The sequence below is a fragment of the Phacochoerus africanus genome, chromosome 4, assembly GCF_016906955.1.
Source record: "Phacochoerus africanus isolate WHEZ1 chromosome 4, ROS_Pafr_v1, whole genome shotgun sequence".
NCBI lineage: Eukaryota > Metazoa > Chordata > Mammalia > Artiodactyla > Suidae > Phacochoerus > Phacochoerus africanus.
In genome coordinates, this window is record NC_062547.1 from 408,056 (window position 1) to 430,863 (window position 22,808).

The 22,808-nt window shown below is 63.3% G+C and overlaps 1 protein-coding gene across 1 annotated transcript; it reads right to left on the reverse strand.

The window, feature by feature from the left end:
* Nucleotides 1-22,725, reverse strand: DEAF1 (DEAF1 transcription factor). Its single transcript, XM_047774859.1, has 12 exons — nucleotides 22,339-22,725; nucleotides 20,173-20,270; nucleotides 19,808-19,937; nucleotides 19,090-19,236; nucleotides 18,567-18,706; nucleotides 17,772-17,837; nucleotides 14,514-14,640; nucleotides 13,368-13,496; nucleotides 12,856-12,984; nucleotides 11,462-11,709; nucleotides 5,285-5,374; nucleotides 1-407 (listed from the first exon to the last, which is right to left on the reverse strand). Exons 1-12 carry the CDS (start codon nucleotides 22,625-22,627, stop codon nucleotides 303-305), a joined length of 1,698 nt encoding a protein of 565 aa, XP_047630815.1. The 5' UTR covers nucleotides 22,628-22,725; the 3' UTR covers nucleotides 1-302.
* Nucleotides 22,726-22,808: the final 83 nt, after the last annotated feature.

Genomic DNA, 22,808 nt, shown 5'->3' on the forward strand with positions numbered 1-22,808 from the left:
TGGGGCAGAGGCGTCAGCTTTATTGGCGGACACACGTATGTACACGCGTGTTACAGAACACGACACAGCCGCGGGGAAGGGCGGACGCTCATGATCCGAGGGTTAAAAAAAAAGCACCGTGAGCGGCCGCCGAGGGCCTGGTGGGGCCGCCGCCGCCACGGAGAGCCTGGCGCCCCTTCTCAGGGCGCGGTCGCTCGAGGTCCGCCCGCTAGTAACTTGGCCAGCAAGTCTCCTCCGCTTGTCCTCGGCGTCCCCCGTCCGCCAGGGGCCTCCCGCGCCAGGCTCGCGTCGCTGCGGGGCCCTCACACCGTGACCTTCTCGATCACACCCTCGGCGACATGGACTTCGTCCCCCTGGACGGTCACGGCTGCTGACTGACCACACATGTGCTGGTGGTCCTTCCAGTCCTGAAAGGAAGGACAGGCCCCCGTTAACGGCTTGGAGCGAGAAGGCCCCGGCCGGGAGTGAGGCTGGGACCCCCCAGCCCCCACCCCGTGGGCCGCTCCAGCCCCCGCAGGCCACGCGCCCTGACGCGCGTCCACACCGCCATGCGGCCGTCGCCTCTCGGGGGTCCAAACACGCGTGATCACAGCTGCAGACACAGGGGGGTCTGATACCGCCGCCGTCGCAGTCGCCCGAGCGAAGTGAAGACACCGAGCCGAAGCCAGCCCCGCGTGCACAGAGGGGCTGCTGGCCCCAGGCAGGTCGGGGAGGACGTCCACGCCCCACGGCCCAGGGATGCGCCTGGCCCACCAAGGCCACTGGAACGGAGGCAGAGGGAGCGTCTGAGGGCTCGGCCAGGGAGCCGGGCCTGGGGGCCTCCTGGGCTCCACCGCCTGCCGCCAGGACTTCAGCCACCTGCTCGGCTCATCCCAGAGCCCAGGCCCCGTGTCAGGCAGGTGGGACAAGGAGCCGAGTTTGGCCTGGAGCAGGGCTCCGCAGGCCTGATGCTGGTGGCGAGACTCGTACCCCTAGACTCATGGCGAGGTGAGGGTTTGGGCTTGGCAAAAAAAAGGACAGGACGTGAACAAACCTCTCTCTCTCTCACACACTCACACACACACACACACACACTCACACACACACACACACACACACACGGAAGGAGAGAAACACCAGCAGTGATTTCCTGGATGGCAGAATTCCAGCTGCTCATCTTCCTGCTGTCCCGTTTTCTAAATTGTCTGCAATAAGGGTGCCTTATTTTTGTAATAAAAACTGAATTTTGAAAGTGTTACAGGCATACCTCGGAGACCCTGGGTTTGGTTCCAGAATAAGGTGCACACAGCAAGAAAGCGAGTCACCCAGGATTTTAGGTTCCCCGGGCCCCGAGAGGTACGTCTCCTCGACGCAGTGGTCGACCGGGGTGGACACGCCCTATCCTGGCAGTGCTGACCAGCGCCCGACCGCGCGGCTGGTGCCTTCACTGCAGAAATGCAGCACCCGGGACTGCAATCGAACGAGGTCTGCCTCACGTCAAAGGAAGAAGCCGCTGCCTTTCACTGAAGCACGGCTGGCGGGTGGCGCTGCATCGGTTCCGGGGGGGGGGACAGCAGAGAGAGCCGGCGGTAGGCATATCCTCCCGCTGTGTTCCTTACGGGATGCTGAACGGAGCCCTCTGTGCTGGGCGCAGGCGGGACCTTGCTGTCTGCGGATTCCTCATGCAACACGTTGCACCGGCCAACCCCCGCTCCTGACGTAGCCCTCCCTCTCCCCTCTGGTGAGCGCGTGTTTTCTACGTCTGCGAGTCTGTGTCTGTGAGTGAGGGAGTTCATCTGTATCACTTTTGTAAGACTTCACACGACAGTGATCTCACAGGGTATTTATCTTGCACTGACTGCATCCTGCTTGACAACCTCTGGGTCCCTCCATGTTGCCGCAAACGGCATCTGTTTCGCTTTTTTAACAGCTCTGTGGTATTCCATTGCATGTAGGTACCATGTTTTTATCCATTCCTGTGTCCATGGACATCTGGGGCGTTTCCGTGTCTTGGCAATTGTGAATATGCTGCAGTGGACACTGGGGTGCAGGTATCTTCTTGAATTATAGTTTCGTCCACATATACGCCCAGCCGTGGGATTGCTGGATCACATGGTAGCTCTATTTTTAGGGATTTTTTTTTTTTCTTCTCTGTCTTTTTAGGGCTGCACCTGTGGCATATGGAGGCTCCCAGGCGAGGGGTCGAATCAGAGCTGCAGCCACCGGCCTGCACCACAGCCCCAGCACATTTCAGCCACATTCGTTTCTGCTGAGCCACGATGGGAACTCCTATTTTCAGTTTTAAAAGGAACCTCCATACTGTTCTCCACTGTGGCTGCACCAATTTACATGCCCACCAGCAGAGTAGGAGGGCTCTTTTCTCTCCACACCCTTTCCAGTATTTGTTATTTGTAGACTCAAAAAAATAGATTCTTAATTTTAAGATAACCTGGAAATAGACTACGTAAATCTATAGTATGTAACATTTCACCAGTGCTGGGATCAGGTCCACAGTTTCTCGGCACACAGAAAAGTAAATCCAAGGAGGTCCCGTTGTGGCTCAGAGAGTTAAAAACCCAACTAGTATCCATGAGGACATAGGATTGATCCCTGGCCTCGCTCAGTGGGTTAAGGATCCCGTGTTGCCGCGAGCAGTGGTGTAGGTGGTAGATGCGGCTTGGATCTGGTGTTGCTGTGGCTATGGGGCAGGCCAGCAGCTGCAGCTCCGATTCGACCCCTGGCCTGGGAACCAAAGGCCATAAGTTGTGGGTGTGGCCCTAAAAATGCAAAAAAAAAAAGAAAGAAAGAAAGAAAGAAACGGAGTAGTTGCAGACTGGGAGAAAACAGTGGCATATCACGTGTCTTACAAAGGACTTGTATCCAGAATATACACAGAAATCTCACTCTCAACAAGGACAGAAACAATCCTAGTTAAAAACGGGCGAAAGATCTGAGCAGACGTCTGCCTCCAGAAGCCGCCTGCTGAGCTCACAGACTCAGTGTCACCGGTCGGCAGGGCGACGCCCTGGACACCGTGGAGGGCGTGAGCAGAAGGGCAAGCTCTGCGGCGGGGGACGTGCAGGCGCTCTGGGAAAGCTGGGGCCTTTCTCAGTAAAGTTCCCCATAAATTCACCACTTGGCTCAGCACACGCATGTGAGGACGTGGCCAAGACGGGAGGCCCAGGTCCAGCCCAGAACCGGCTCAGACGCTCGGCTCCGTCGCACAGCGGAACCACTCCGTGTCTGTCAGCTGGAGGCGGAACCAGAAGAGGCCAGCCCCGCGGGGACGAACCCCGAACACATGCTGATCAAAAGCCAGACGGGGGCGGCCATGTCCCATGACCCCTTGGACAAGAGGCCTCTGGAAAAGGCGAGGGTCCACCCGGCGAAAGCGGACGTGTGGCTGACCGGGGCTGGGCCTGGGCCTGGGGCGTCTTTCTGGGGAGACGGACGATTGTAAAGCTGAACGAGTGTGATGTGTGCACGACTGCAAACTTGCTAAAGATCACGGACATGTACCCTTAAAATGAGTGGATTGTATGGCATGTAAATTCCCTTTGATGACGGTGTAACACACACACACGCGCGCGCACACACGCACACGCGCGCGCACACACACACACGCACCCCCTCGTGTGGCATCTGGAAAGAAAATAAAGCCTGCAAGTCAGAAGCCAAAACAATCCATGGCCCTCGGCCAACGGGTACCAAGGCGGGCGCCACTAATTCCTCCCGGAGAGCTCGGGGGCCGTGCGGGGGGCGGGGGGGGCAGGCCGTGAGGTCATTGCTCACATTACGCTCATTATAAGAAACTGGGGGGAGTCCCTGTCGTGGCTCAGTGGTTAACAAACCCAACTAGCATCCGCGAGGACGCAAGTTCAGTCCCTGGCCTCGCTCAGTGGGTTAAGGATCTGGCGTGGCCCTGAGCTTGATGTGGGTCGCAGATGCGGCCTGGATCTGATGCTGCTGCGGCTGTGGTGTGGGCCGGCGGCTGCAGCTCTGACTGGACCCCTAGCCTGGGAACCTCAGTGATGGTTTTCCAAGTTCACCGCACATCGATTTTTGTAAATAAAACAAAGCTTATGCTTTTTATCAGGGCAGCACATCAACGGAGGAGAAACCTCACACAAGCCAGGGAGCAAACGGACCTCTCGTCCACACGGTTAGAGCTGCAATTCAACGGGCCAGTTCACCAGACAGATCCCCAGGCTGCAGCTGGCATGCAGACGGAGTGTGACCCAGCTAAAATGACTCCATCAAGAAATTAGTCCGAAATTAAAACTAAAAAGGGAGTTCCCAGTGTGGCTCAGCAAGTTAAGAACCCATCACAGTCTCCCTGAGCATTAGGGTTTGATCTTTGGCCTCGCTCAGTGGGTTAAGGATCTGGCGTGGCCGTGGCTGTGGTGGAGGCTGGCAGCTGCAGCTCCGATTCAACCCCTGGCCTGGGAACCTCCATATGCTGCAGGTGGGGCCCTAAAAAGCAAAAGAAAAACAACAGAAAGAAAAAAGAGCTGGACCCGGACCCTTCCTGCGATGGTGCAGAGTCGGGGAAGAGCCTTCTCTTGGGTCAGGAGCTGGGGCGAGCCCGTCCCCCGGCCACCGGCCCTGGCAGTGGCCCTGAACGCAGTGGCCACCGTGGGCGCCCCCTCCTCAGCGCTGAGCCCAGCCAGAAGCTCCAGGCAGAAGCAGACCTGCGGTCTCTCTCCAGGGTCTCCAGGCCCCAGGGGTAGGGCTCTGCCCAGGTGCAAGACCTCGGCCCTTGCCCATCCTCCGCGGCCAGCAGGCAGGTCCCGTGAGACGTGGACGCACGTTCCGCGCTGCGCTGAGCCGCTCAGGACCCCAGACGCAGGGCAGCACGGTGCCTCGACCCACACACCCTGGGCATGGGGTCCTCCCTGCCCACGTCCCGGCCAAGGGACGGGCCCCTGGGCGGCAGCCCCCAGCCGTGTCAGCAAACGTGGCTCCAACACAGAGGCAGCTTCGTTACCATCCACCCACCTGACAGGTCACCTCCTTTGTGTGTGGAAAGTTTCCACGGGAGAAAAATCAGCCCTGGGACCCCCTCACTGCCGGCCCTTCCCTCTGACCAGGGTGGGGAAAGCCACGGAGACCTGACCCAGTGGTCACTGCTCCAGAAAATGCTCTCTTTACTGTCCTTAGACGCAAAGGCCACACAACGGAAAGAACGACGCAGGGGCGCAACCTGCTGACTTTCAGGATCTGGGCCCAGAGGTCTGGGGCTGAGACGTCTGGGGACTTTGGGCCGAGCGGCCCCACGGCCAGGCGGGCGCGGGCGCGAGCCTACCTTCCGCTGGCAGAAGGTGGAGCAGTAGTTGACCTTGTGGCAGCCGGTGCACTCGCTCAGGGCCTCCCGGCCGCAGTTGACACAGGACTGCTGCAAGAGAGGGCAGGGCATCAGTCGCGGGGGCGCCACTCAGCCGCTGGGCCATGGAGGGCAGGCTCTGCTGGCCTGTCCCCTGCAGACCCGCCCCTTGTCTGGCCGGGCTGGCGCTCAGGACGGAAAACGGTTTGGGGAGTTCCCGCTGGGTTCCACGGTTAACGAACCCAACTAGGAACCATCAGCGGGGCTGATCCCTGGCCTCGCTCAGTGGGTCAAGGATCTGGTGTTGCCGTGAGCAGCAGTGTAGGTTGCAGACGCGGCTCAGATCCCGCCTTGCTGTGGCTGTGGCCGGCAGCTGCAGCTCCGATTTGACCCCCAGCCTGGGAACGTCCATGTGCTGCGGGTTCAGCCCTGAGAAGACAGACACCGTTTCGGACGCCCCGGACGTGCACACCTCCTCCGGCTTCCAGGAACTCCACCTCCACTAAGCAGGCCCAGAAAGCAGACTCAGGAAGGTCCACTGCAGTCGTGGCGTTTCCTGCGAGTTGGCGTCCGAGCCCTGGAGGCACACGGCTGGACCCCCAACTACAGCCTGTGAGCCCCCCCGCCTGCCCCCCGCCATCTGCCCGGCCCCTGCAGTGCACCCTCTCGGCAGCTGAGGACGGCTCACGGCCGGTCTCCCCACCCACGGTGACCTCGGTGGCACCATTAACAAAGGTGGGCTGCTGTGACCATGATCGCAGGCCCAGGGGCCCTGCCGCCGCAGGCCAGGCCCCGGCGCGGGGTCAGGGCCCCGGGCGTGACCAGACACGCCTGTCTGCAACGCTGCCGACTCCTGGCTCGGCTCTTGCTGCGTGTGCGTGCAAGACAGCAAAAGCTGCTTCTTGGTTTCTGTTCTGAACACCGGCTTTTTTCGTCGCACTTCGCAGACCCACACCTGCCACCCGTAACCCCCTCCGCCTGCTGGCACTCACTGCAGGACACGTGCGCCTTCGGTGGAGTCCGAGGGACCGTTTAGCTTGACCCCTGCCTCGACTTCATGTGACAAAATACTTCAAGGAGAAAAACCAAGCCTGCAACTGCACACAGAGATTCCCCCAGGGAGGGCAGAGGTTTCCCAGGTCTCCCAGCATCGTGGGCGGGCGCAGAGGCGGGGCTGCGGGCGAGGCTTCGGGTGGAGCCCCGGTCCTGCCACATAGCTCGGAAGTCCTCAGGGAAGCAGCCCCATACTCAAGGAGGTCCCCTGTGTCACAGCTCCCAACCGGGCAGAAGCCTGCGCCGTGCATGCACCTCGGGGCCGCTCCTGTGTGGCAAACACTGCGCTGCCTCGGCCTTCCCAACACGTGCACCCCTCGGGAGACTTCTTTCTTTCTTTTTCTGTCTTTTTGTCTTTCTAGGGCTGCTCCCGCAGCTTATGGAGGTTCCCAGGCTGGGGGGGTCCCATTGGAGCTGTAGCCGCCGGCCTCCACCTCAGCCACAGCCGCGCAGGATTCTTAACCCACGGAGCACCCTCATGGTTCCTAGTTGGATTCGTTTCCACTGCGCCACAACGGGAACTCTTTATTTTTTTTTTTGGAGACTTGTTCCTTAAGTCAAAATAAGCCGGAGCAAGGCATTCAATCGCACGTGAGCAGGACCCCGGTCAGTGAGGCACAGATGGAGGTAGACACACCCGGGAGTGCTCGGGGGCGCATCCGTTAACACGGGTGGGGCCCCCACGTCCCGCGCTGTCTCCCGAGAGGCCAGGAGAGCCGAGCGCCCGGATCTGGGCTCCCAGACCACGGTCTGGTAAAGGAGCCAGGCCCCCCCAGAGGAACGGCCGGGGCTGGGGCGGGGAGTCCCCAGGATGGGTCTGGAGCGTCTCCTGGCAGCAGAAAGGAGGGAGGTGCCAGGGAGCGGGTGGGCAGAGGGACGCGGGCGCCTACGGGGAGCTCCCGCCGCCGAAGACACACAGTGTGAGCCAGACAAGGGCAGGTCACCCCCCGAAGGATCAAACCTACATGAGCCCGTCCTGACGACCAACGACCAACGTGCCAACCAGCGTGCAGAAGCCAAACCCCACACAGAGGGTTCCAGAACCCTTCCTGCCCAGGAGGCCCCGTGCGCCCATGCAGAGTGACGACAGGGAAAAAGCTCTTCCTGGGGGCCTCGGACCACCCCCAATGGACGTGCCCAGCCTGGGTCCGACGAGAAGCCGGGGGCCTCGCCGCAGCTCCCAGGCCGCCTGCGTTGCTGAGAGGAGGCGTCTGTGGTGTGGCCCAGGCCCCCCTGCTGTACCTCCCGAGCCCCGCCGCCCTCCAGAAAGGGGTCAGGAGGACAGTGGGGACCCAAGGCGGAGCTGAGACAGGGCCCCATCTGGAGGAGCAGGGACCCGAGGAAGGACACCCATGCCTGCAGCCCAGAGGCCAGCTCCCGCCTGCTGCCTCCCCTGACGGCAGGGCTCTGGCCCTTGGGCCTGTTTGGTCCCTCCCGAGCTCACGACACGCACGGTGCAAACGGCCCACGGTTAACAGACTCGTGACCCCGGCTCGCACCTGAGGAGTGCGCCGTACTCGTCGCGGCTGCACGAAAGGGGGCTTCGGGGAAGAAACTCCACGTCCAGGCAGCAGCGCTGGACCACGGGGCTTGGACGAAGGTTCCAGCCCGGCTCCTCCCCGACGGCCTCCCCACCGTCTGCCGTGCCCTCTGACCCCCAGCTCGGGGGACAACGTCCCCCATGGGCCCAGAAGGGCTCTTCCGGACGGCCCTCGGGGGTGCCCTTCCGACGGGACGATCACTCTGGGTGGGACGCGCCCTCACCCTGGCGACTCCACCGCGCCCAGCAAGCCCTCCGTGGATGGGCACCCTCGTCCCAGGCTCCGGCCCGGCCCCCAGGCCGCTTCTCGCTGCTGTCACCGGGCTTCCGGACACGGTGTGGGACCCCACTCGCACACCACGCAAGCCCCCCAAGCCCCTGCAGCCCCCGGAAGAGCCGGTGGAGACTTCCCAACAAGTCATGGCCCCAGCCCGAGGCCAGTTCCCAAGAACACGGGGTCCCGGCGCTATGGTCCTGACCGGCCCCGAGATCAGAGGCCTCGCCCCGTTAGAGGGTGAGCGCCCAGCGGGCGGGGAGTGACCTCCCCAGGTCGCCCGGAGGGGCCTTGAGACCCAGCGCTGCCACCAGGCGCCTGGGGCCCGCCCGCCTCCTCCAGGCACGTGTTCAGCTCACAGTCAAAGCAGCAAGAACACAGCGCAGCCCTGAGCTCCGGAGCGCGGGCAAGCTCCAACGCCGCCGGGACGCGGAGCCGCCGGGACGCGGAGCCGCTGGGACGCGGAGCCGCAGGGACACGGAACTGGGGCTCAGGCTTCGTGCTCGGCCGCCAGGCCGGACCACAAGGCCACAGGGCTCCAGGTGGCCTTTCTCAGAAACACGAGCTACGACAGATGAGATGTTGGGGCCGGCCGCGCGGGGTGGGGCCTCCCCTCGGCCAGGGGCTCCCGGACCCTTTAGGCGCCGATGGGCCCGACGCGCTGCGAGCTGCTCCCATGAGAGTAAACCCCTGCCTGAGCGCAGGTGCGTCCGGACAAGGCGACCAGGGCCTCGGCGAGGTTTGGGTGTACACTCCCTTCCACCCCCTCCGGCATCTGAGAATTTTCAGAGGTCAAGACGCGCGCCTGACTTACTTACAATTTCATTCTGGGAGAGAAAGACCCCCGGGCGAAGGGACACGTAAAACTGGAAGCCACACAGCTTCCGCCCTCCTTCTCCGCTGGTCCCCGCAGCTGTGCCCGGCCCTGCCCGGGCGTCCGGGGACCAGCGGCCTCCCAGCGCCAACCCTCCAGGGGCAGAGGCTCCTGCCCGGGGAGGACGGCAGGTGCTGGTGTGGTCCCGCAGCAGCCTCAACGCCACACACGTCGGAGGACAGGGGACGCGGGGTGCCACCGCCACCCAGGAACAGGAGCCACCAGGTGCCTCAGCGCCCTGCTCCCAGGAACACACACATGTCTACACCACAGGCTGTGCAGAGCGTCGTTCACAGCAGCCAAACAGCAGCAAACGACCCCCCGAGGGTCCACCAAATGCTGAACAAAAACCCAAATGTGCTACAGTCCGCGTTACTTAGTCATAAAAAGAACGAAGCTCTGACCCGCGCTACCATGCGGATGCGCCCTCAAGCCCTCCTGCTCAGTGAGGGAGTCCAGACACCGGAGACCATGGCTGTGGGATTCCATTGCCAAGAATCATCCAGAACAGGCAAGGCCGCGGAAGCGGAAAGCAGGCTGGGGCTGGGGGTGGCGGTGGCGGCTCTGGGCCCGGAGCCTCTCGGGAGAGGAAATGCCCTGGATTAGACGTGCTGACGGCTGTCCGAGCGCGCGAGCCAGTGCTGGCCCGGGCTCACTGCGAAGTGTGTCTTACAGGACAGGCAATCTCCTCTCAGAGCGCGTGCTAGAGGTTTCTCTAGAGTCCGTGATCAGAAACGCGTGAGACTGTGAATTCACGGACACGACCGAGACGGTAGTTCTAACTGCAAAGGCCAGATGAGACGAAATGGTTTAAAAACAGGGCCGGTAGAGTTCCCTGGTGGTGCAGCAGGTTAAGGATCTAGCGTCGTCACTGCTGTGGCACGGGTCTGACCCCTGGCCTGGGAAGTTCCTCGTGCCTCTCGTGCGGCCAAAATAAAGGAAGATAAAATAAAAACAGGACCGGTAAGACACTCACGAAGGCAAAAGATGCAGGCATCCAAACTCCTTTCGAAGGGGTCTCGCAGTGCAAGGCCACTTCTGCTCCCCATGCCCGCCTCCAACCACAAAGAGGCGGCGAGAGCAGCTGCTGCTCTGGAGCCACAGGGCAGCCTGCAGGGCCGACCCTCCCTCAGCCAGTCGCCTCAGAACCAAAAGCCACGATTCGCAGGCTTGAAAGCAACTAAAGCAGAAGAGCCTCGGCAGGTGAGGCAGGAACGGCAGGGGAGGGATTCGACCTGGGGAGGAAGGCTAAGGCAGGCGAGGTGGCCTTCCTGCCAGCCTCCCCGGCCCTCGGGGCGTGCGCAGCTGCAGCTCCAGCGAGAGGCTGTGGGCAGAGGCTACGCTCACCCGGGCCGAGGGCTAAGGCTAGAGCTGCTGGACGGCTGCAAACCAAAGGAGAGGGCCCGGCCGGCACACGACGGCCACAGACCCCTGCCCCGTCCCGGCCATGTGGCACCCAGGCAGCCAGCACCTGCGGCTGGGCCGACAGGAGCATCTGCTGAGCAGGAGGCCGCGGCCCAGCCCGTCAGGGGCACCCACTGCTGGCCTTTCCTGGGACACCCAGGAAAGCCCGGCTGCCCAGACGCAGGCCTGAAGCTGTGTCGGACGCGGGGACCCAAGGCCGCCCCGCCCTGCTCCGCGGCTGCTGAGAACCGGGTCCAGCACTTTTCAGGGCAGGGACAGCCCAGCAGGACCCAGAGCTTCTGCCGTGAAAAAAACCAAATGTCCAACGAGCATCAGAGGTGAGCAGGTGTGAAGGGGGGAACAGGGCGCCCACAGTCGGGAGGGAAGAACAGAAACAGACCCAAGAGGACCCGGGCTCAGCACCGAGGACGGAGCAGCCCTGTGGGGTGAGCCTGGGGAAGCAGCAAGGGCTCCTGCCTCGCCAGGGGCCACTGCGCCCGGCACCGGGGAGCTGGAGCCCTGCGTGGCCAGAGGCGGCGCCCACCACAGACCCGGGCTGAGGCTGGGCAATCAGGGCACAGGGCGCCCTCTTCCCGGTCGCCACCTTCCTGAACCTGGGGGACCTCGGGGACGGGAAACACCCAGGTCCACGCCTCGGGGTCCAGGGAGGCACAGGGCTAGGCTCCTGGACAGGGCCGCCCCGACAGCCGCCCCAAGGACGCACCTCCAACCCACCGAGGCGCCTGCCGGAGGGAGGACGACAGCCTGGCAGCGCGAGTGGCACCCAGGGGCCGGGGCAGCGAGGGCTTCTCCCTCTGAAACAAGCCAACCTCGCTGGAAAAGACAGAACACCCGCGGGACGGCAGCCGCCCCCGCCCAGACTCTCCCTTCGGGCCACGTCTCCCGGTCCCCCTTCCTGGGACGGCAGGGGGCCCTGCAGGCACTGCAGGCGCTCGGCCGGCAGCAGCACCGGAGCCCGGCCCCGGCCCCGTGGTTCCGCTGTGCTCACGGTACCTCTTTCCGCTCGGCGTCTGCCTGAGCTCTGGCCTGGGCCACGGCGGCGTCTCGGTAGGAGCTGGCCTGCTTGGCTTGTTCAAACAGCGTCTTCAGCTGCTGCGCCGTGTGCAGCAAGGAGTTGACCGTCTCCTCCAGGTACAGCCAGCTCCGCTGCTCCGACACCTCCAGCCCGCCGACCACGTTCGGAGAAACGGCTTTGGGGGGCGTGGAGGGCGGCACGGCCAGAGCCGGCAGGGAGGTCAGCACTGGCGGGTGTGGAGAGCAGAGTCAGGCAAGGCCCTCGGCTCCTACTGTCCCCGAACGAGGGCGTGGAGGGCTCGTGAGCTCCGAGGACGCCCCGGGCGTGGAGCCATCCTCCACCCACAGCTCCACCTTCCCGCTCCTGCCAAGGCTGGCAGCTGGATGGCCACGGGCGACAGGCCAGGCCACAGGCAGGGTGACCCCGGAGCTCACACAGAACCAGTGGGGGGCAGTGAGCGAGAGAGGGGAGCTCCAAGTTAAATCACATCAAAACTAAACCAGACGGGGAGTTCACACAGGGATGCAGTGGGTTAAGGCTCGAACTGCAGTCGCTGGGTTGCTGCAAAGAGGCGAGTTTGATCCCCGGCCCGGCACGGTGGGTTGAAGCACCCGGCATGGCCGCAGTTGCAGTGTAGTTCACAGGGATTCAATCCCTGACCTGGGAACTTCCATGTGCCATGGCCGTTAAAAAAAAAAAAAAAAAAAGTAAAACAGACAGGAGTTCCCTGGTGGCTCAGTGGGTTAAGGAGCCAGCATTATCACTGCATTGGCTCAGGTTTGGTTCCTCGCCCAGGAACTTTCACATGCCGCAAGCAGGGCAAAAAAAAAAAAAAAAAAACAGGACGAAAGAACTAAAATCTCCGGGTTTCGCTCCTGTTCACGCAGAAACCCTGCAGGACGTCTGTGGCCGTGGGGCTGGAGGCGGGACTGAGTGGGGGCAGCGGGAGGCAGGCTCCTCTCAGCTGGAGAAGGAAGTCACGACACTGGGAAGGGAACCTCGGGTGGGGACACACGTGGGCGAGCTGGACCACGCGTGTGCGTGCACACTCCCCACCGGTGTCCCGGGACAGCCTCGCACACGTGCCTGCACCCGACATGAGTGCCCGCCGGCTGGAGGACCCTCCCAGGAGCCGGCGTCCGGTCAGAGCCTGACAGGGTGTCAGGCTCTGCGGGTCCCAGGTCACCGCGCGGGCAGCCTGCGGTTGCAGCAGAAGCAGCCTCGTGCTGCAGAGGAACGAGCAGCCAGCGGCCAACAAACCTGGTTTACAGACACGGGCAGGGGCCCAGCACAGCCCACTCCGCCCAGAAAGCCCTTCGCCAGACGCGATCCTGAGGGCAGGGGCACACGCACACGGAGTCCTTCCACTGACCTATTTTGGGGTGAGATGTTGGCAACGCAGCCTCTGGAAACGGTGCGATCTGACAGCTGTCCTGATACCCTGGGTAGTGAGGCTCCGGGTGGCCCACCCTGCACGGCGGCTGCACACCAGCTTCCTGCACTGTCAGGAGAAGAGGGACAGACAGCCTGTGACCCGGGGCAGCTGCACAACCTCAGTGGTGACCACGCCGCACCCCGGAGACACACGCTGGGCTGCTGAAAGAGGACCTTAGGCTGCACTAGGGAATAAACGGCACGAACGTTAACTTCGACGGCCCCCTCTTACTCTCGGGACGCGGCTGCCAGGGCAGTCGGGGCACACGCGGGGTTTCCACGCGCTCTCTGGGCATCCTCAGCGCTGCGGCTCCCACTGTCCCCCGCGCCCCCACCCCCAGCTACAGTCAGGCCTGCTGGGTCCACACTGCTCCAGGCCAGCCGCGCTGGGGGTGCGCTGCAGGGGGGAACCTGCGGCCGCATCGCCCGCCAGGCACCGAGACAGCCCACCTGTGGCTCCTGCAAAGACATCGCCCGGGGCTGGACTCTCTGAGATGACGGCGGTGGCCTCCACGGTGGACGCCCGGTCAAAGGTCAGCGCCCCCGAGGTAGTGATCTGTCCTGAGGGGGTCACGGTGACTGGAAAAGCAGAAGCGAGTTCACCTCAGGGAAACGCAGGGGCCGGGGCCGGAGCGAGGACACAGCGCACGCCCAACCGCCCGACCCTGCCCGAGGCGCCCGCACGGGAGCCCAGGGTCTCGGCAAAAAGCAGGACGTAAGATTCAGCAGGACGTGAGAGGGACTCTCCGGTTTGGATCAAGAAACAGGTTTCCATCAAAACTGAAGGTAAAAAGCAGCCGTGTCCCCAGCATTTTGGGGGCTCCACCTCCTCCTGCCGACCCGCCTGGCGCTCGGAGAGGCAGCTCCGTGAGCAGAAAGTCCCAGCCTAGAGTCGCTAACAACCAGATTAACTCTGAGACACCTTCCCCTGCTGCTGCCCCTCCGCTCTCCCAACCTTTCCCCCCTTTTTGCGGTTTGAAAAGCAGAAGTTTCCGGAAGTTCCCATTGTGGCCCAGTGGTAACAAGCCCAACTAGCATCCACGAGGCTGCGGGTTCGATCCCTGGCCTCGCCTGAGTGGGTTAAAGAGGATCCCGTGTTGCCATGAGCTGTGGTGTGTGTAGGCGGCGGTCGCAGCTCAGATACCAACTTGCTGTGGCTGTGGTGCAGGCTGGCAGCTCTAGCTCCGGTTCGAACCCAAGCCCAGGAATTTCCATGTGCCACAGGTGCAGCCCCAAAAAGCAAAAAATTAACGAAATAAAAACAAGCAGACGTGTCCTCAGTTCCTCTCGTTCCCATTCCCAGACCTGCACTGGCTGCGCGCACAGGGAGCTCGTGAGGTCTCTGTGCCAGGGCGGCTGCCTGACCCGCGCCCCAGACTCCCCAGCGGGCAGGCGGGCGGGCGGCGGCAGCGCCAAGTCGTGCTGAGGGTGGGCAGGACCCAGGAGCTGCACCGGGCGCTGAGCTTGGCCCCCAACGGGCGGGGAGGCGCGGGCAGGGCCGCACTGAGCATCACGCCGGCCCCGCAGCGCCTGCGTTAAACCCAGACCCCAGGCCCTGGACGGCCCCCTGACGAGGGCAGCGTCCCCGGCACTCACAGGTGGTGGCAGCGGCAGCCGGAAGCAGAGTGATGCTCTTGGCGACATCCTTCTTGGCCGGCGTGGCGGGCAGCTCGCTCTCCTTCTTGCGCCGCTTGTAGGGGACGAAGAGCCTGACCGGCCCGCTCTGGGGGGAGAGCAAAGTGAGCCGGTGCGCTCGGGGCGCGGGGCGCGGGGACGCGGCCGGGCGGGGCGGCGCCAGCTCCTCCCTCCCTTCGGGCCCCAAACGCCAGAAGACAGAAAAGCCACTTTCAGAAAGAACGTCCGGACAGCAGGCTTTCGGAACAGGGACGTGCATCCCCCGCACCATCAGAGCAAATGGGAGCAAGGGAGAAAGGGGGGAGCCGGGGAGCAGGGCGGCCCCGCGGCCCCACGCGCGGGAGGAGCCGCGGGGCGGGGACCGTGAAAGTCAGGGGAGCTCCGGCTCGAGGGGAGCTCCCTCCCGCTGCCCGTGAGCCCGTGCTGCCGGTGCCACCGCCGGTCACTGAGCCTCCCGGTCCGTCCCTGCCACCTCTTTTCACCCACGTTCTCCACCTGATGAGACGCTGCTGTCACCCTTCTGCTCTGGGCTGAACTGTGTCCCCTGGGGCCCCTGGCCAGCACTGCGGCTGTATTCGGAGTCCGGCGGTGACAGGTAAAGTGAGGGCGGGGCCCTGGTCGGGTGGGGTCGGTCCCCCCAGGAGGAGACAGCACAGCACACACACACACCCCCCCCCCGTGGGGCCAGAAGCCCCACCAGGAGCCAAGCAGCACGGACCTGGGGCTGTGCCGTGCGGGCCGTGGGGCTGGGCAGTGCTGCACTGGCTGCAGACCAAGGCCCTGGGACCTCAGTCGCCTTCCTCCAGTGCCCCGGACGTGGGACATGGAAGCCTTTGCTGCCCCACAACGGGCAGTGTCTGCTGCCTGTTCCCACCTCCTGTGACCTTCCCGTCTCCCAGTTTCCATGGGAACTGAGCATTTTAGGGGACATCTTAGTGCAGGGGCTGCTCAGATGACCCCGCCTACGGGACTCCTGGCACCAGGGCGGCCCCAGGCGCTCAGCCTTCCGGCCTCGGTGGTCAAGCTGCCAGGCCAGCTGTCGGGCCCCTCTCCTTTCCAGTCGAACGCTCCACCCTTTCAAGCTGCTCTGGGCTCAAACTGCTCCTGGCTGACCAGGCACAGCAGGCCCCTTACCGGGTGGCTTTGAGGAGAAGCTCTGAGGCGGCTCCCCACAGCGGGCATGGCTGCTCTCCTGCCAGCCTCCTCCCCACGAGCCACCCTGAGCAGGACCAGGAACACACGTGTGGCCATCAGCCCTGGCCTCGAGCGGTGCTGGTCCTCTCGGCTGGCCTCCCGGAGGGTGGCTTTCCGGCCTGTGCTCGGGGAGCCTGGGGCCGAGCTGGCGGGAAGCAGGCAGGAACAGGGCCCGGCTCGAAGGGCAGGCTCGGGTTTTCCCAGATAAATGTGTCTTTCTGCCGTGCGCCCCCGGGACAGCCTCCCGAGTCTCTCGGGGTGGCTTTCATCCTGTTTCCGGGTCGGCTTTTTCTCCGGGGAGCGGGCCCTCGGAGCTCTCACACCGTCGTTCCTGAAGCGGAGGCCGAGTTCACACCCGATGGGGTCTGAGGGGCGCGTTTGCGCCCCACGGATCGTGCCTTTGGTTTCCCATCTAAGACACCCGAGGTTCCCAAGGCCAGGGCCCCAAGGCTCTCCCGTGTTTTCTTCTGAAAACGCTCTTTCTGTGCTTTGGACCAACGGGCTCTACAATCCAGTCTGAACTCGCTTGTGCGTAAAGGGACGTTTAGCTCCGGGACCACATCCACGCCGGGGGAGCCAGCCGACCCCGCGGCTCGCTCTGAAGGGAGGCTGGAGCGCGGCCGTGGGGCAGGGGCTCTGCTCCTCACGGGCCGGGTCTCCCTCCACCGACACGTGCAGGTCCCGAGAGCACGGCATGAGGTCCCGGGCTGCGCTCCTGCCCACTGTGGGCTTCTTTCTCAAAGCGCGTTGGCCTTGGGACGTGACCTTCAGAACCAGTCTTGTCGGTTCCTGCCACACCCTGCCGGGACCTGGAGGGAACGGCGCTGACTCTACAGGCCACTCGGGAGAACCCACATCTTCACCGCAGCGAGGCCTCAGGTCCGAGGCCTCGTCTCCCCTGGTTTCTCTCGGGGGCTCACGCTCCCCACGTGTTTCTGGGTTGACACCTGAGGAGTGCTGCCCCTGGCGTGTACGTGAGCTTCCCAGTGGGGCAGGCCTCCCTCCCTGCCCTCGTCCCTGCCCTCCGACCCCGCCCGCATCCCTGCCGGGCCTCAGAGACCTGCACCTCAGCTGCCCCCAGCAAACTGGAAAAGTATTTCACCCTGGCAGCGCTGTCGCTACGGCACGGGGATCCCTGGCCTGGGCACTTGCGCACGCCAGGAGCGCAAACACAAAACAAAAGTATTTTATCCTCATGCAAACACCCTGCTGGTGGCTCTACCAGAACCACGTGGTCTGCACAGGGCCGCGACAGCCTGGAACGCTCCGTTTTCCCACGCCAGCACACGCCTCTCTAAGTTCTGCTCCGCATCTTCCAGTGATTACGCAGAAGAACAACCAAAACCGCGCAATGAAATCTCATGAAGCAGCTTTTGGTTACTCTTAAGACATTTACAAACGACAAGGAAGACAAAAAAAAACGAGCAGGTCATTTGCAAGTCGGTGTCACCCTCTGAAAGCGACACAGCAAGTGCACGTCAAAATTAATCACAAACACAGTTTTTGGCTGCTCCCGCAGCGCAGGGAAGGTCCCAGGCCAGGGATCGAACTCACACCACGGCAGCAGCCCCTGCAGTGACAACACCAGATCCTTAACCTGCCTCAAGAGAACTCCGAAAGTATTCACTTCTTAAATGGCTAAGAATTCACGAGAAGGAAATATTTCAAAAGATGTTAAAAGCTCTGTCCACAGGTCAGTCCAGTGCAGCTGTTTTTGTGACCCGATGTTGAAAAACGCGCAACAGTTCCCTGGCGGCATCTGCTGTCACCACTTTAGAACACAAGTGTGTTTGCTTTGGGTCAAGACGGCAACCCGGGCCTCCCCAGCCTTTGCGCCCCCTTGGTGTTCTCTGAGCAGCCCCAGGGCCCACCTGGGACACGGCTCCACAGAACACTTGAAAATCAGGATCCGAGGGAGAAGCTAAGCCCGCAGAGGAGCTGGGGTGCAGCACGCAGGCCCGGGAGCCCCGGGGGGCGAGGCTGGGGCCCACCGGCCGACCGTCTGCTCCCTGAGCCCTCACTCACCAAGGTCATGTCATCACAGCAGGCGGCACAGGTGCAGGAGGCAGCGTGAGGGTTCAGGATCCCGTCCTGAAGTTTAAAAAGCACCAAAGTAGATGAAAGAGTGAGTCAGTGACAGGAGACGCCAACCAGTTTCCCCCTGATCCACCGTGAGGACAAAATCCCGTCATTTCCAGAACCTCTTCTCTTACACATGTGCCACCACTGGCGGGCTCTGCCCCTCACTGTCCAGGAGTGCGAGCAGGGCTCCACAGTCCACACACAAAGAGCCGCGCGGGAGGCAGGAACGAGGAGCCCTCTGCTCTCATGCGCGAGCTCAGGCAGAGGGAAGTTGGGTATCTTTTAAGAAGTCACGGGCAGATGGAGTTCCTGTCGCGGCTCAGTGGTGATGAGCCCGACTAGGACCCGTGAGGACGCAGGTTCCATCCCTGGCCTCGCTCTGTGGCTTAAGCATCAGGCACTGCCGTGAGCTGTGGAGGAGGTCACAGACAGGACTCAGATCCCACATTGCTGGGCTGTGGTGCAGGCCGGTGGCTACAGCTCCGATTCGACCCCTAGCCTGGGAAACTCCATATGCCGCGGGAGCGGCCCAAGAAAAAGCAAAAAGACAAAAAAAAAAAAAATTTCCTGTTAATAAACAGATAAACGGGAGTCGCACCCACCCAAGCGGAGGCTACCCTGTTGCTTCATCCACTCCTCACACCCGCCCCCGGGGGGCAAACACCCTGGCGTCCCGCCGGAACATCAGGGACAGAGAGGTTAAGCAGCCAGCCGCGCGTCACAGGGCGGGCGGGGTACCTGGATGAGGCACTGCAGTGGCCGCCCCGCGTAGCGGATGCTTCGCTTCCAGTCTTTGCTGCTGGCCCTCCCGGCCATGGCCTCAAACTCCGTGGGGCTGTACCAGTTCTCACCCTGCTTGATGCAGCGGCCCCGGCCTCCTGCAGGACGGAGTCCCCGCTGGAGTCCCAGCTCACGCAGCCGAGGCCCCCTGCCCCCCGGCCCCGGCTCCTCAGACGCTCCACAGACCTGGGAGCGCCCACCGGCCTTCGTGGTCTTGGCTGCCCCCTTGGGGCCCCAGTGGCACAGCCCCGGGAGCAGGCGGGGCTTCCAACTGCCCACGGCCCGAGGCCACGACAAGCTCGGCCGTGACCCAGGCGGACCTCAGCACCCCGGCCCCGCAGGTCACCAGGCCGAGCCCGGAGCTCCGGGTCGGGGCCCAGCCTGCCCCTCCCCCACGGTCAGCGTGTCGCAAGGGCCCCTCTTCTCGGCGCGCTGGGCCGTGCAGCCGCCTCCTCCGGGGGTTCCAAGGGAAGACGCCCACCTGAGCCGAGCCTGCTCTTGTACAAGGTGCCACTGATGTTTCGGCAGCGCACGGGCAGCTCGCTGTCATACACCGACGGGTCCCAGTTGTACTTGGTGCCACCCTTCTCTTGGCCAGGAGCCAGAGGAGTTGGAGGGGACTGGGGGCCTTGAGCAGAGAAAGCGTTTTGAAAAGGAAATAACAGGAAAGTAGGAGGTCCCGTCGTGGCTCGGTGGAAACCAACTCAGCTAGTACCCGTGAGGATGTGGGTTCGATCCCTGGCCTCGCTCAGTGGCTTCAGGAGCCGGCATTGCCGTGAGCTGAGGTGTAGGTTACAGATGCAGCTTGGATCTGGCACTGCCGTGGCCGAGGTGTAGGCCGACGGCTACAGCTCCGATTGGACCCCTAGCCTGGGAGCTTCCATGCGCCGCAGGTGTGACCCTAAAAAAAAGTAAATAAAAATAAGCAAATAAATAAATAAAGCGTAACAAGATAAAATAACAGGAAAATGCAGGACAGTGAGCATGGCTCTCTCAGCAGGTGCTCCGCCCCAGCTCAGCAGCAGGGCTCTCGACTCTCAGCACCTCTTTCTTTGCCTGGGGAATGCTACTGTTTCGACGTGGGCTAAGTAACACTGGATACCTGAAATTCACCAAGAAATAAGAGAGGCCATCCCAGGACACACCCCACCAACTCTGGGCTGTTCTGCCCCAGACGCGGGGGGGCAGGGGGGCGGTACCTGGGGTGAGAGGGGCAGAGGGCGCCTTCAGCCCTGCCGTCTCCACGATGCTGCCGTCCGTGTGCACAACGATCAGCGTGGCCTTCTCGGTGTTCAGGCTGTCCCCGATCTGAAGGGCTGTCCTACCAGACTGGAGGAGGGACACGGCGGAAGCCTCAGGCGCCAGCCGCAGGCACACGCCCGCCACGACCCTTGAGAGCACGCGTGTCCCGGCCGCCGCTCCCCCGCTCCCCGCCCCGGGAGGACTGCGCTCTGCTCGCAGGCGGACGAGGCCCAGGCGAGCGACGGGGGCTGAAGAGGAGCGTCTGCCCCTCCCTCCCCGGGAGGCCAGCACCGGCCGGGCTCGGGCCCCGAGGGGCGCTCACCAGCACGTGTCCCGAGAGCGAGGCAGCATTCGCCACCGACGTGGTGAAGACGTTGTCTGCGGACGCACCCACGTTGGCCACTGTCACAGTGGTCACCTCTGCAACACAGGAGCCTGCCTCAGCGCCCACGGCGGTCCCGGCAGGTGGCCTCCCACTGTACACGAAATGCTCAGCCAAGGTTTCCAGACCACGGTCTAAACGACCTGGGTTTTCCGGGGCAAAGAGAGGCCACCTCGCCCCCAGCAGAGGCTTTTATGCAGAAGACCCACACGGCACCCCTGCCCAGCCAGCCACGGGCTCTGCCACCGGCCCCTGGCCTCAGTCCCTTCTGGGAAAAGACGTACCCCGCAGAGGCCCCTCATACCCTTCACTGTCTCCTCCCTCCACTGGGGACCCTCCCAGGCCAACTCCCTCAGGTCCCCATGGGACAGGCCAGGGGCCAGGGGCCACCCCCCGCCGCCGACCTCTTCCTCCTGAAAAGCACGTCAGGCCTGCCCGTCCCGCCCTCCCGAGCCCCCTCCCAACTGCACGTGCACACAGGTGCGTCTGCACACAGGTGTGCTGCACCTGCCTCCCGTCCCCACCACCCAGGCCTCCCTGTTCCTGGGAGCAGCACCCTCCTTCATGCACGCTGCCCACGCCTGCCAAGCCCAGCGCTGGGCCCTAAGAGCCCCTCCTCAATGCTCCTCCATCCCCTAGGCTGGCAGGACGGTCCCGAATGTCTGGCACAGGGAAGGTGCTCAAATTGACAGACAGTCCCGCACATTCCATCGGCCGGGGCTCCTGAACCGCACAGAAAACACCTGCTCGCCGCCCTTGTCCGCTCCTCCGTGTCCCAGGGAGCCAGTGCTGAGGGTCTGTCTGAACGCACGCTCATGTCTAAAGGCCTCGCAAGCAGCCCAGAGGAGGCGGCCTCGGCCCAGCAACATGTTACTAAAAACCTGGCAACTGCTGGACCTCGGTCACTCGTGACAAACAAGATTTAAGGCTTTAACACATGTGAAAAACACAACTGTGATACTTTGCAGAAAAAAAATCACAAAATGTCAATACGTTTCTCTGACATTGGGTTGAACAGCATCACACTTTCTTTCTGCATTCAGAAGAACAGGTGCAGAGAGGACAAACCTGAAGAAAACCCTCTCAGTCCAAAAACCTCAACTTATTAAATCCCAGTCTCTAAAGAGCTGCAAAGCCCCCCACCCCCCACCCCTCCGTCTCTTGGAGGGTCCACACGCAGACCAGAGGCCCTGGGGTGAGGGACTGGGACACAGGCCCAGGCCATTGGCCCACACCAGGCACCTCCAGGGCCACAGCAAGAGCGGGGCAACCAGGTGGGGAGGTCGCTGTCCAGTTCTGAAACCCGAGCCTCCTTAGGGACAAAGTGCCTTATAGGAGCTCCCAGGGTCTCGGCATCAGGCTGTGAGGCTCCTCAGGAGCCTCCACGTGGGCGGGGAACACCTCCTTCCCACGCTCGCTCTGGGAGGCACAACCTCTGAAGGGAGCTCTGGGGCGTGGCCCATGAACCTCAAGAATGAGGATGTTGTGTGTGGCAAGAACAAAAATGAGGGCTGGCAGCCTCCGTGGTCCCCAGGGGAGGGAGTTCCCTCAAGGAAATGGGGGGCAGACAGGGGCCGACAGGAGGGCAGTCCGAGGAGCTCCGGGCTGACCTTCAGGGTCACTGCCCCCAAAGGCTGCTGGCCCTTCCAGCTGAGTGACCACTGTCTTGCTCCCTAGGATTGTGGGTGACTAGCTGTGCCCACCCTCAGGCTGCTCCAGGACAAGGCCTGTGTCTGACCCCCATGTCACAGCACCAAGGATAGAGAAGAGAACAAGGATGGCAAGAGGCAGGTGCTGAGAAGGTTCTGGAAGGAGCCTAGAGTGCTGAAAGGAGGGAAAGGAGTTCAGGGAGCAGGTGTGCTGCAGAGGAGGGCCAGGCTGCTTACAGGCGGTTGTGTAAGCACAGGGACGACAGGGCACGGGGTAAATGCTGGGGAAGGATGGGTGGGCTGGTCAGCCAGCCGTGTGCAGGGCAGGTATGCGTTGGGGAGTAGTTTGCAGGGCAGGCGCGCGTCAGTCGTGCAGGTGTGTGGGGGGCAGGTGCGCGAGGCAGGTGCGAGGCAGGTGCAGACAGGTGCGAGGGAACCGCGGGCCGGCGGCACTTGCCTGCGAACGCGGCGGCCGCGGCGGCCTCGTCCGGGCCGGGCAGGGCCTCGGCGCCCATGTCCATGTGCCCGGGTTCGGCGGCCATCACCGCCACGGCCGTCACCCGCCGCGTCTCGCGCTCCGCCTCCGAGTCTCCGTCCTCCTCGGAGTCCTCGTCTCTGCTGAGCACCGGCTCCTCCGCCTCGCCTCCCGCCGCGGCCGCGGCCGCCGCCGCCACAGCGGCCGCGGCCGCCACCGCCGCCGCCTCGGCCAGGCCCAGCTGCTTGGCGGCCGAGTCCGAGTCCTCCATCCGGACTCCGCCGAGCCCGCCCGAAGGCGCCGGCCGGGGCCGCCCGAAGGCCGGGACGGGGCCCGAAGCGCTCCTCCCGAGGACGCCGCCCGAGCCGGGCCGAACCGAGCCGAGCCGCGCCGAGGCCGCCCGAAGCCGACCGCCGAGCCAAGCCGGGGCTGCCCGAATAGGGGCCGATCCG